The sequence below is a fragment of the Dromiciops gliroides genome, chromosome 5, assembly GCF_019393635.1.
Source record: "Dromiciops gliroides isolate mDroGli1 chromosome 5, mDroGli1.pri, whole genome shotgun sequence".
NCBI lineage: Eukaryota > Metazoa > Chordata > Mammalia > Microbiotheria > Microbiotheriidae > Dromiciops > Dromiciops gliroides.
Genome location: NC_057865.1, coordinates 144636424 through 144650723, shown reverse-complemented (window position 1 = coordinate 144650723; position 14300 = coordinate 144636424). Strand labels below are relative to the sequence as shown.

Here is a 14300-nt window from a genome sequence, read left to right as displayed (position 1 = left end):
GAAATTATACAACCTGAAAAACACCACCACCCAGGAATTAGCTGAGAATACACAGCAGCACTCCTGTTGCCTTCCAGCTTCCAGCTAGAATACTGGAAAAAGCTCCCTTCTTCCCAGCACACTCCACACAGCCCCCAGCTAATTGGCTGGCCACTCTGACAGTCACATGACTGCCCTCACTAGGCTTCCAATCATTATAATTTTGCCAGGCCCATGTAGGCATCTGTGAGTGGTGATGACGTGAGGTGCTAGCGCCATGGCAATGGCTACAACCAGTGGGTGGAGCACTGTGCAGTTTGTGGAACCACAGGCAGTGCACGCTGAGGTTTTGTTTTTTTAATTCTAGCCAAAAGATGGGGTTATAAAAACCTCAAATAACAATTAATTCTTTATACATCTATGCCTTCATCCAAGTTATTGATACACTTGTTAAATATCATCAAACCAAGCACATGAATATTTGTTATTTTTGTTATTGTTGCTAAATTTACTGATAGGGATAGTAATTAATAATAATTTAACCTTTATTAAAAATCAGACAACCTCGGTTACAACATTAGGTAGCAATTTGAATAGCAGAAGGAGGATATAAGAAGTTATAGCTAACTGAGGAATTATTTGCATGGGAAGCAGGGACTATGTGTAGAGCATCTAACAATGACAAATAAACTATATGGTCAGGAGTCTGTCAAGAATAAGGAGCAGCTTTTTTCATGAACAAATGTGTAGACTCTCCATAAATAAAGTAGTCTTGTCTCTATGTCCTTTCTGAGCCATAGGCTTGCATAGTGAAGTACTCCTCTCTTGTACCCATGGAAATGGGAAGCCAAGAGACTCTTGGAGACCCTCCATGGAATCTATAAGAATCCCAGTCATCCCCATAAGCCTCTGGCAGAAGGATCTTCTTATTGACGTTAGGATCCCTTAGAAACTTACAGCCAGATGTTGAGACAAAATATCAGTGGAAAGGCAAAGTATTGAATGCTAGGAATCATCAGTGTAAAGTGGGCATATAAAGAATGCAATAGCAACATGTGTGTGAATGAAGAACAAAGGCAATTGACCAAGTCCAAAGCCCTAAAGAATGTCCTCAACCCATTGGGGGTGTGGGGTGGGAAAGATTTTAGGAAAAGAAAAAAAGAAAATGGAGAAATCATTAGATAGGTTGGAAGTAAACACCCTATTTTTTAATTGCATCATATTCACAAACATTCAAATTTTTTTCCACTCTCTGCTAATATACCAAGGTAATTTGGGTTACAATAAAAATCATATAGTCATATTCAGTGTATAATGAGTTATCAGTGTAGAGAAATGTTTTGAAGAAGACAAGGTAAGAGTAGAAATTAGATGAGTGCATACTTTTCCCTTATGCAAAAAATATGAATTAAGGGACTACCAAAGTGGTTTTGTTTAGCGCTTGAAAACAATTTGATTGTTGAAGTGGACCCCATCGCTCATTTGCATATTAAGTGCCCCTTCATTTCAATTACTAAAGCAAAAGAAAATCTCAGGCCAGTTTCCCTACTAATTATCATAAATTCTGAATGCTTAGAGTCTAAATTAATGAGATTTAACTGTAAAACTTTAACGTTAAGAAGGTCAAGTTTCTCTTGACTTATCTGTTTGTTGTCCTTGTTATAAAGGCAACGTGGTGTAATAGAATCTCCTAGAGTCTAGAGAGACCTGCTTTTGAATCCTATTAGCTGTGTGATCAAGGGTAAATACTTAAGCAAGCAATCAATTAACAAGTATTTATTAAGCACTCACTATATGCAAGGGATGGAGCTAAGCACTGAAGATACACAGAAAATACAAAAACAGTCCCTGCCCCCAAGGAGCCTTCATTCCAATTTGGGACACACCAAGTACCTAAATAGCTACATACATGATAGACACAAAAGAGATGACCTTAGAGAGGAAGGCAATGTTAGCTTGGGGCATCAGGAAAGGCAATCTGATAAAGGGCTTCAACACCAGCTGAGTCTTAAAAAAAAAAAAAAGCTAAAGATATCAGGTTATAAGGTTCAGGTTCTGCATGTGTAAAACAAGAAAAAAACATCTTTAGTATTTATATCACAGGGTTGTTGTGAGGATCTAATGATCCTAATCAACTATGTGTTTCAATGGTTGGAGCACTGGACCAGGAATTAGAAAGACCTGAGTTCAAATGTAGTCTCAGACACTTACTAGCTGTGTGACCTTGAACAAGTCAAATCCTTCTTTTACCTCAGTTTCTTCAACTATAAAATGGGGATCATGATAGCCCCTACCTTTAAGGGTTGTTGTAAGGATCAAATGAAATTTTTGTAAAATGCTTGACATAGCAGGTTCTTTTATTTTGTGGGGCAATGAGGGTTAAGTGACTTGCCCGGGGTCACACAGATAGTAAGTGTCAAGTGTCTGAGGCGGATTTGAACTCAGGTCCTCCTGAATCCAGGGCCGGTGCTTTATCCACTATGGCCACCTAGCTGCCGCCACATAGCAGGTTCTTAATAAATGTCTGTTTCCTTTTTCTTAACCTATGTAAAGAAACTTTAAAGTACCATTTAAACACCAATTATCATTGGTTATCACTTCTCAAAAGCAATCTTTCTTCAAGGGTTCTATTTGAAAAGTGACCAAAAAACATGCAAAATGTAGCATGGATGTTTATAGAGCTTGTCTTTAATAATGAAAAAAAAAAGATCTGAAGGCATAGAGAGACCACACATTATGTCTGTATTCCATGTGTCCATTCTGTATGTAGAAAATATATAAACTCTTCCTTACAGATTGAAAAGTGTAAAGTAATGGCTTCCAAAAAGAAGCCCTTATGGCTCGAATTTAAATGTGCTGATCCCACAGCCCTGTCCAATGAAACAATAGGAATTATCTTCAAACACGGGGATGATTTGCGTCAAGACATGCTTATTTTACAAGTAAGTTGACATTTGGATTATTGATGTTCTGTTTTGTTTTCTATACTTATTGTTGGGGGAAAAAAGAACTATAAGAGTAGCTGAGTTCAAGTACAGACCATGTCTTAGTAAATGAGGATTAATGAGTTTTCACATTAGTATCATCTTATAAGCTATGCCATGAGGCCCATGGCCTTCTCAGGATGAAGTTCAGTAAAGGACTTATTTTTATTCATACTAGAGGTTCATTTCTCAACTATCATTCCCGAATAATGAATCATACCAACCTCTCCACACCCCTGTACCAATTTTTTATACACCTAGTTCACAAAGCACAGGGATATAATTTAAACACATATGCATCACTCCTAACGTCCACCCCCAACCGTATAGCTATTCCACATTCATCTGTGTTCATGTACATGTACACCTACAGCTTCTCCCCCACTACTGATATTCCTCTTTTCATACACACACACACACACACACACACACACAGAGTAGGGGAGGAGATGTGAGAAGCTTTTAAAAAGCCAGTGGGCTGATAAATGAGAGACAAAATGGGCTAGTGGAGACATAGGTTGGAGATGATTAAATAAGCAGGTGAAAGAGGAAATGGAAGAAGGAAGGTGATTACTCAGTGAAGTAGTCACAAGGTGTTATTTCTTTTTGAAGGATATTGTGAGAATTGTCCAAAACATTCCTGTTTAAATGAACACCCCCTCAAACTTTTGAAGATTTATTAAATCTAAAAAAAACCCCAAATCTTTTTTTTGTCTGTGTGGGGCAATGAGGGTTAAGTGACTTGCCCAAGGTCACATAGCTAGCAAATGTCAAGTGTCTGAGGCCATATTTGAACTCAGATCCTCCTGAATCCAGGGTTGGTGCTTTATCCACTGTGCCACCTAACTGCCCCCCTAAAATAGAATCTTTTGACCATTCAAAGAGGGACAAAAAAACCACATGATTCTTATTATTACTCCCAGTTGCTTTTTTTTAAGATTTAAAAATGAGTACGTTTGGGGCAGCTAGGTGGCACAGTGGATAAAGCACCAGCCCTGGATTCAGGAGTACCTGAGTTCAAATCCCGGCCTCAGACACTTGACACTTACTAGCTGTGTGACCCTGGGCAAATCATTTAACCCCCAATTGCCCCGCAAAAAAAAAAAAAAATTAAAAATGAGTAAGGTTTACATTGATCCAATGTATACTGTTACTATACAAATGCAGCTTAGTGAACTAGAAGAAAGAGACAGATCAAAGACAGGAAAACCTGTGTTCAAGTTCTATCTCTGATTCTTAGTAGCTATGTGACCTTGGGCAAGTCACTTAACTTCTCATTGCCTAGATAGCCCTCTAAAATTACAAATTGCCAATCTATACTGGTAGAGAGGGTTTCCTCATTGAATAGTTCTATAGACCAGAAGTTCTCAAAGTGTGGTCCTGGAATTCTTGGGGTCCCTCAGATCTTTTTCAGGGAGCTTAAGAGGTTAAAACTATTTTTCATAATAATAGTAAGATGTTTTAATTTCTATATACTAAAAATATGGATAGATATAACCCACATAAACAAAACTTCTTTGTGGGAATTCTCAATAATTGTTTTAATAGTGTAAAGGGGTCCTGAGACCAAAAAGTCTGAGAACCACTGCCCTGGACCAATGAAATCATGGGTCTCAACAACAACAAAAGACTGTTGGTTTCTTTGGTTTATCCAGAGTATGAGTGTCTTTTCTGTTTAAAAATAAAGTAGCAATCATTTTAACAATGTGGTTACCATTTAGTAAGTGTCACAGGGAAATAGGTGGTGGGGGTCCTTAGGTATTCCTCCTGTAAAGAATTACACTCTTGTACAAGGTCCAATTAGAATTAAAATGATTCTTTATTTGGCACTAGAGGAAAATGACCAAGAAGGAAGTCAAAGATTTCGACTCAAAGGAAAGAGATGGCTTAGAAACATTCTCCTCCCAGAACAGAAAGAAAGGCAAAAGCTTTAATAGAGGGTAAAAGGGGTGGTAGGGAAGCTTGAATGAGGGGTGGGGTGGGAAAGGCTCAAAGGGGTGGGGGTGGGGGTCCTGACTTCTGGAGTTATTTCTGTCTGGGGGAGCCTGCTTATCTCCTCTTACTTCTTAGGTGTGTCTGTCCTTTAGTTTAGCTGGCCAGTTTTAAACTTTAATAGTCCCTTGACTCTTCTATATGTTTGTCCTGTCCTAAGCCCATGTCAGTAAGGATTAGACAGAACGAGAGAGGATATTTTACATGGAGAAAAAGATGAAATAAGTTCCAGAATTTTCAAAAAATAACATGTGGGAGTTCAGCCAGCTTCTTCCCTAAGTCTTATTTCAAATCATATACTTGAGGGTGAACAATTTAGAAAGATTTGACTTTAAGTACAATGGCAGCAGGTCACCTTTATTGTCATTTTTTCCCTGTCAAATATCAAGTTTAAGAATGTGATTTTTTTTAAAAGGCAAAGGCAAACAACACAAATAAGCATATCTTGTGTACCACTCTGTGTTTTTATGTCTAGATTCTTCGAATCATGGGATCTATTTGGGAAGCAGAGTCTTTGGACTTGTGCCTGCAGCCATATGGTTGTATTTCAACTGGAGACAAAATAGGTATGCAGAGCCTTCAGGAGCTAACCCCAGGCATTCAAGCTTGTGGGGAACAAGTTATGACATTTTCCAAGTTATGGCAAAGAAACTTAATAATGGGGTTGGGGGAGTGGGGTAAGAGAATATTTATTCATGAAACGAAGGAAAGAAAATGGAACGTGGTTAATTGATAGGACTTCGTTTGATAAGGAAGTATTGAACATGTTGGAAGAAAAAATGAAATGTTCTCATGACCCTACATGAGGATAATTGGGTAAAATTTGCTACCTCTTTCTTTTAACTGCACACCACCCTCAAACTTCTACTTAACTTCCTCTGCAAATTAAAATTCTCTTAATCTTTAAAAACAATAGAGCAAGATCTGGCACTTATGGTTACCTCAAGTTCAGTTTATCAGAGCTATTGCTCACTTTGCTTTATATGCTATGGGGGGGGCACCTTAAAAAAAACTTTTCAGGTCCAATACAATGTATTTTTATTTTAGCTTCATAGCACCTCCATTTAGGAGGAAGCTGACATTTGAAACAAGCTTTCAAAATATTGGCTAGGAATTCAGTAGGAAAGAGGAGTGGGAGCAGCATGAACAAAGGCAAGCAGAAACCCAAACCAGGGAAACCTGAGGTGGGGCACAGAGGATAAGAGCCACCTAGATGGAGTGGAGATTATGTAAAAGGAAATAGTGTGAAATAAGTTTGGAAAAGTAGGGTCTTACAAGACTGTGGAACAGAGAGTGAAATGACCAACTCTCTGCATGAGGAACATCAATCTGGCAGTGACATGAATGATAGTTTTCGAGAGGAGAGAGTCTAAGAGCAGCATGACTTGTTTGGATGCTATTGCAATAGTCCAAGTAGGTGGTATCAAAGTTCTCTACTAGAACTCAGCAGTAGACTACAGAAGAAGGGGTAGACAATGACAACAACAATAATAAATGATGATGGGGGCAGCTAGGTGGCGCAGTGGATAAAGCACCATCCCTGGAGTCAGGAGGACCTGAGTTCAAATCTGGCCTCAGACACTTGACACTTACTAGCTGTGTGACCTTGGGCAAGTCACTTAACCCTCATTGCCCAATCAAAAAAAATTTTTTTTAATTTAAAAAATTAAAAATAAATAATAAATGATGATGGTGATAAGAGCCAACACTTTCACAAAATATATTTATAATTTCAATTGAGCCTCACAAAGTAGGTATCATTGCATCCATGAGGAATCTGAGGCTCAGAAAGACGGAGTGATTTGCCTGCAGTCACATAAATAGGAAGTATAAGAGAAGGATTGGAAACTATACTTCCAGGCTGCAAGAGTAGAAGCACTCTACAGATTCGTCCATTTTACATTGGTAGAATTGGCAAAGGGTGAATTACTAGGATTTTCTAAGTGACTGGACATGAGAGATGAAAGAAAGGAATACTCAAAAGCACTACCAAGGTTGGTATGGCATACTGGGTAAATGGTGATGGCCCTGATTGAAATAGTGAAACCAGAAGGAAGAGCAGTTTTATCAGTTAAAGTAAAGCTGGCTTTAAATCTAAGTATGAAGTTTGGTGGGCGCTCCAGAGAAAGCCGTCCTATAGAGAGTGGGAAGGTTTGGAGCCTGGGAAATCTAAAAAGTCATTTACATTTTCAGAAGGCAAGAACTCCTCTTCATAGAGATGATTTAACATTTGGAAGCAAGGAGTGTGAGTAAGAGGCTCTGGAGGAAAAGAGGATGGAGTGAGAAGTCTTGGGTTCCTGATTTGGAAAAATGGTTGCAAAGGTGAGCTTCTCTTTGACTGTGTAAATTTTACAATACAAGGAGAAGGAAAATGGTCCCGTGGCCAAAAGAGGAAGGATGTTCTCACTGTGCCAGGACAATAAATTTTGCTTCTTTCCATTCACAAACTAAAGCATTATACAACAACGTACTCTTTTCATTCAGAGATCTTGCAACAAGGTCCTTACAATTTCCTATCCTTCTTTAAAAAAGGAAATAAAAGAAAACACTGTGAATCTAATGACCTTGGCAAATAATACCTGCAGTGGAGTATCATTAATATAATGTACTGGACTTGACATTGGAAGGCCTGAGTTTGGAATCTTGGCTCTGTCATTTACTAGTTGTGTGAGTTGGCAAATCACTTAGCCCCTTCTGAACCCTCAGTTTCCACCTTTACACAATGGGGACTATATTTGTGCACTTACCTTTTCGGGTAGTTGTAAAGATCAAGATGAAGGAAAATAACATATATTGAACATCTACTATGTGTGAGACAATGTGCTAAGCCCTTTACAAATGTCTCATTTGATCCTAAAAACAATCCTGGGAGGTAGGTACTATCATTATTCTCATTTTACATGAGGAGGAAACTGAGGCAAACAGAGGCTGGTTGACTCGCCCAGTGTCTGAGTTTAAACTCAGGTGTTCCTGACTCCAAGTCCAGTCCTCTATGTACTGTGTCACCTAGCTGCCTCTGAGAGTGAGACTACATATGGAATTAGTTTGTAACTCTAGAAGAACATCAACTCACGTCATGATTATTCCTCTCAAACTGTGTTCCTGTCACATAGGAATGATTGAAATTGTGAAGGACGCCACAACAATTGCCAAAATTCAGCAGAGCACAGTGGGTAATACTGGAGCATTTAAGGATGAAGTGCTAAATCACTGGCTCAAGGAAAAATGCCCAATTGAAGAAAAGGTGAGCTAATTTCTTTTTCCTCACTCTAAGGATTCCTTACACAGATACTTACTATTTATATAGCAATTTCACTTTTTTGAAGTGATCTAGAACCATCATGGCACCCTGCATCTCTGAGATAAGTTACAGATAAGGTGATTGACATAAGCAGATCCATGTAGAATGGAACTCTGCAACTCTGAATAAAAGACAGATGATGAGGACGAGCTCAGAACTTTGAGGTGGTTTTGGGGAGGTTTATTTTAGCATCTGCCTCTCCTTTGACCACCAGGCCATGCTTTGCATAAAATTAGACCGTGCAAAGGCTTGGTTAACCAATATGTGTGTGTGTCTAATACACACACATATAGATGTAAATATCTATAACTATATCTATCTCCTTTCCTTTTTTTTTTTTTTGCAGGCAATGGGGGTTAAGTGACTTGCCCAGGGTCACACAGCTAGTAAGTGTCAAGTGTCTGAGGCCCGGATTTGAACTCAGGTACTCCTGAATCCAGGGCCAGTGCTTTAACCACTGCGCCATCTAGCTGCCCCCCATCTATCTCTATATATAGACATAGTTTTGCTGTCCACCCAAAATGTTCATTCATATATGTAAATTATGTTCTACCTGACAAAATACCAAATATTCTATGAGTTGATTTATAATTTACAACTCTGTTCTAATCTAAACAATAAATTATGGATACTGAAAATGTCAGTTCCAGCATGCTTTTAAAGTGCATATGCTGAGTCCTTTGCAAGCTGTGTAGTGAGGTTGTTTGGGCTGTCATTTAAAGTTCTGCTTCTGCGGGATTAGTGAGTCTCATTTTGCATGGTTACTTGTCCTTTCTCGAGGGGGGAGAATGTAATTAGTGACATTTAATAGTCCTATTAAACATGATGGCTTTGTGAAGGCTTACATTCCATTAGTAATCAAGAGCAAAGCGAGGGCTTAACAGTGTAGGAGGAAAATTACTTTGGGTTCCTTTTGGGGGTTGGGCATTGATGCATGATGAGGTAGTGAACCCCTTTTCATTTAATTACTACTGCTTTGACATTTGTTCCTCAATCAGTCTAAAGATCCCTTGAATCTAGCTAAAAACTTACAACCTCCAACCTACCTTTCTTGGATTATTACACATTTGTTGTTGTCGAGTCATTTCAGTCATGTCCAACTCTTAATGTTCCATTTGGGTTTGTTTGTTTGTTGGTGTTTTGTTGGTTTTTTTTAATTTTTGTCAAAGACACTAGAATGGTTTGCCATTTCCTTCTCTAGCTCATTTTACAGATGAGGAACACAAAGGTAAATAGGAAACATGATTTGCCCAAGGTTACACAGCTAATAAGTGTCTAAGCAGATTTGAACTCATGAAGATGAATCTTCCTGACTTCAGGTCCAGGACTTTATCCACTACAACTCCTAGGCCTATACCAGAGTGAAACTCAGTTATAGCCTAATATCTGCAACTCAAACGAAACCCTTACAGATTTGCTTTTTGAATGTAGCTTCCAGAACAGGTAGTGTAATAATATCTTTATTAGGTAGAATCTGCTACTTGGTGGGAGATATCAAGTAACCTTTGAATGCATTTGTATTTAATAGTACCAGGCTGCAGTGCGAGAAATTTGTGTATTCATGTGCTGGCTATTGTGTGGCAACCTTAGTTCTTGGCATAGGAGACAGACATAATGACCAACATTATGATCACGGGGAGACAGGTGAGTTTATATCTCCTTACTCCATTAGCCTTTAAAGAAAAATAAGATGTATTAGAGTTTTGGTCATGAGCATTCTATTTTTCTCTTCAATCTCCAACCCAAACTCTGCATTTTAATGAATTTGCCCAAATATCAATATTTTGTGAAATAAAACAATATTTTCTCACCCTAATCACACACAGTTTCTCATACATCAAAAACCTGCCGTGTGTTGTGTGTGTGTGTGTGTGTGTGTGTGTGTGTGTGCAAGTGCTTACATGTGCTATATAGAGCTTATATATAGCAATCCGACTATCCAGAGTTAGGTATGCAATAAGCAAAAGACTAGGTGGTCCAACCCCAAATTCAGAGAACTTTTTTTTTACAGTCTTTCAGGCTCTACCAGTGTGCTTTACCTTAAGCTCAGCAGAATTAAGAAAATTACGCAACTCTTTTTTCCTCTCTTTGCTTTTTAAAGCTAACAAAGTTAAGTTCTCAAAGCCTGATGGTCCATAAAGGCATTCTAATGAGTTTATTATTTTGTTTGTTCTGTTTATATTGATCTGAAAGTCACCTCTGGCATTTTGCCTGGATTCTCTTGTATTTGTCACATTCTCTGTTGATCATAGTATTTGTATCATAGTTATTTATGTAAGCAACTTGAGGGCAGGAACTAAATTCATTTTTGTTGTACTCTCAGCACCCAGGACAGTGACTAGAATTTAAACGCTTACTAATTTTTTTTTGCTTTATAAATGCCAGTTTTATTTTTTTAATTATAAAAGTATTTTATTATTTTCCAGTTACATATACAGATAGTTTTAAACATTTGTTTTTATAAGATGTCTAGTTTCTAATTTTTTTCCCTCCCTTCCCTCCCCAAGACAGCAAGTAATCTGATATAGGTTATATATGTACAATAACAATAAACATATTTCTGCATAGTCATGTTATAAGAATCAGAGTAAAAAGGAAAAACCTCAAAAAAGAAAAACAACAGCACCAAAAACAAAAGAAATAGTATGGTTCAATCTGCATCCATATTCCACAGTTCTTTTTTTTTTCCCTGAATTTGGAGAGCATTTTCTATCATGAGTCCCTTGGAACTATCTTGGACCATTGTATTGCTGAGAAGAATCAAGTCTATCACAGTTGATCAACACATAATGTTGATGATACTGTGTACAATGTTCTCCTGGTTCTGCTCATCTCACTCATCATCAGTTCATGTAAGTCCTTCCTGCCCAGGAAGCATTAAAGCTAAGCTGGATTCTACAATAGGCACTTACTTTTAAGGAATTAAATTGAAGGCACCTTTTTCTGGGTTACTTCTAAGCTACAAGAGAAAGGTCCCAGACTTTAAATTATCAGCACCTGTGAGGCAACTTGAATCAACTTTTGAACCACCATACCATTAGCTTAGTTTAGATCCAACAAATCACCGATCAAACGATACTTCTTCACAGTCTATGTAGCATTCATGTACCACAGAACCATAAAGATGAAGAGACTCATATAACTCCCCTCCAGAGCTTGAAATCTAAGAGCAATGGTCAGGAAACACTCTTCATAGCTCCCTTCCAAAATTATAATCTTATAATATGCCCCTAATCACAAATACATTTAGAAAAATATGTCCAATGATATTAAGAATGTTTGTATTCAAATAAAATTCCAGCAGAAGGGATAACTGCAGACAAAGCAGTATTTACCGTCTGCCTTGGAACCAGGAACCTGATTTGTACAACTCACAACATTTGTTATTGATTGCAAATGTAGTGTAAGCCAAACATTTGCTTTATGTAAAACAATAAAACCAATCAACAAAACCTCGTGGGCTTCTGTATGCTGTAGAAATAAGCTTTCATTTTAATGAGTTTTAGATGCAACAGTAATTTTTATGTCCTATCAAACTGGTGAAAATGCTACTCCTACAAGTCAACACATCTTTTATTTTCATAAAACTATTAGCTCCATGTTTGTCTTTCCTGTTAACTGTACCCCTGCTTCTTCACATAGAAGATCCTCAGCTACTGATCATCTCTCTTTTCTCTGAAAAGTACAAAGCCATCTGAAGAGTACCTTGGCCTTAAGCATTTACATAACTTTCACCAAAATGCCCATTTTTTTAAGTGAAGACTTTGTACAGCTGCAGGTATAATGAATATAAAATGAATGTTTTCCTGATGACATTTCTGATGGAAAGTCATTATGGCTTATTCTTGCCTGGGCATTTTAAAATATTGTTGTAATAGAGCTGTTGTATGACTGATCATCAAAAATCTATCCATAAAAGGTGGGGGGAGATAGAATAGGAAAAGGAAAAGAAGGAAAAGAATGAGGAGGAGGAAGAGAAAAAAAAAAGAAACAGGAAAAAGAGAAGCTTAGCAAAACTAACCAATACATGGCTAAGCTTGTCAGTTTATTTAGCTTTTCATGTCCTCTCTAAATGAAAGAAGAGGGGAGGGGTAGATTCTCTTATCTCTTTTTCAGGAAAAACTTGATTAGTATAACTGACCAGTGTTTGGTTTCATTTTTTTTTATAGAATTTTTTTTGATACTACAGCCTCAGTTTAAGAGATGAGCACTTGTAAATGTGATGCTTCCCAAAAGAATTGCCCCGTCACATTTAGAATCCTACATAGGTATTCTTAAACCTTTAGGAAGATTATGTTTTTCAATCACCAAAAATTTTCACAGGTAAAATTGATACTTGTCATAACCAGCTTTGACCCGCCCCCTTCGATTAGCACTGGCAATAAAACCCTCCTTTAGGTTTTTTTGTGAAATTTGAAAGTACCTTTAAGAGATGAGTTTAGAAGCAACACCCCAACTCCTAACTGATAAACTCAAAATCATTTCTGTAACATATAGAACTTAAAATAACCTGTGGCTTCATGTAAATTTGGCTACATTAACCAGAGAGTTCTGATATAAATTGCCAATGATAATTCTATAATAAACTAGCATTCAGTAATAGCATTTGCCTGTGACTTAGAGAATATCGGAATAATGTCAGAAATACATTTGGTTCATGTTTTGCTGTGTATTTTTTCTAAATCTTACAGGAGAATCAGAGAATCCATAACTTGCTTCATCCTGATCCCCTAGTTGCCAATGACTCCTATCCCCCAAAATTTCTTTCTATAGAGGGCAAGGTCAGTTTTTTTTTATTTCCCAGCAACTAGCAAAGCACCTGGCACATATAGATAAATTAGTTAAAACATTTATTAAGTTGTAAGCACTGGGAAGATAAATAAGCCCAAGCAAGACAGTCCCTGTTCTCAAAGAGCTTCCGTTCAAATGGAAGACAGCTGCCCATAAAAGTAAGCAGGCAGATAGAGGGAGGGAAGGGGAGAGTCCAGTATTTAGTTCCTGAAGTGGAGTCCAAGGTTTTGGGGGAGGAGAGAGGAGGATGATGGCCAAAGTATAGGTGGTATATTATTTAAGTAAATATGTGATCAATATTTGTTGATTAATTGATTTTGTATTTACTTAATGAATTCATGTTTCATTCACCAATAGAAAGTGCAGTAAGGTCTTTGAGGGAAGGGATTTCTTTGTTTTTGGCTTTGTCTCCAGGTTTTTGCCAGGAATACACCAAGTGCTTCATAAATGCTTGTTGAAGTTAATTGAATTAAAGATGCTGAGAATTATGTAAAAAAAAGAAAAAGTTTGCCCCTTCCCCAGGTAGTTGGGTTTACGGCAGCTTGAGAAACCTTCCAAGAAGTCAACACCAACCTACTGGGGCGTTGCAAGCTAGTTATTGACCACAGTGATCTCTGATGTTGCTTTCCTTTAAGGCAATCTGTTTCATATTGACTTTGGTCACATTCTTGGGAATTACAAAAGTTTCCTGGGTATCAACAAAGAGAGAGTTCCATTTGTGCTGACCCCGGATTTCCTCTTTGTGATGGGAACTTCTGGAAAGAAAACAAGCCATCGCTTCCAGAAATTTCAGGTAACATCTATCACTCTTAAATTATAACAGGGAGGGGGCAGCTAGGTGGCACAGTGGATAGAGCACCAGCCCTGGATTCAGGAGGAACTGAGTTCAAATCTGGCCTCAGACACTTGACACTTACTAGCTGTGTGACCCTGGACAAGTCACTTAACCCTCATTGTCCTGCAAAAAAAAAAAATTATAACAGGGAGTCCTACTCTAATGCCTCATAATCACATGAAGGGGACTTGGATTTCTTCAGCCTATGAAAAAAAATTCCACGTTCTGAATGGTTGGGACAAGTTAGAAAGGCTTCAAGTATGAGTCCAGCAATGGATCATAATAACCTTTGGACTAGTCTAGCTCAGTGGAAAGATACTCAAAGTGTGCTGGATCATGAATTAAAGGACCTGGGTCCAAATCTTGACTTGGTGTCTATCGTCCTGGATGATCTTAGGCAAGCTAATTAAACTGTCTG

The 14300-nt window shown here is 37.9% G+C and overlaps 1 protein-coding gene across 1 annotated transcript in view; it reads left to right on the top strand.

Moving 5' to 3' along the window:
• PIK3CG (phosphatidylinositol-4,5-bisphosphate 3-kinase catalytic subunit gamma) overlaps positions 1 to 14300 on the top strand; it is a 59486-nt gene that overhangs the window by 29646 nt on the left and 15540 nt on the right. Inside the window, exons 7-12 of the mRNA XM_043967236.1 lie at positions 2775 to 2921; positions 5431 to 5521; positions 8069 to 8199; positions 8901 to 8918; positions 9804 to 9900; positions 13683 to 13840. Coding sequence (XP_043823171.1) covers positions 2775 to 2921; positions 5431 to 5521; positions 8069 to 8199; positions 8901 to 8918; positions 9804 to 9900; positions 13683 to 13840 — 642 coding nt within the window. The remainder of the gene's footprint in view (positions 1 to 2774; positions 2922 to 5430; positions 5522 to 8068; positions 8200 to 8900; positions 8919 to 9803; positions 9901 to 13682; positions 13841 to 14300) is intronic.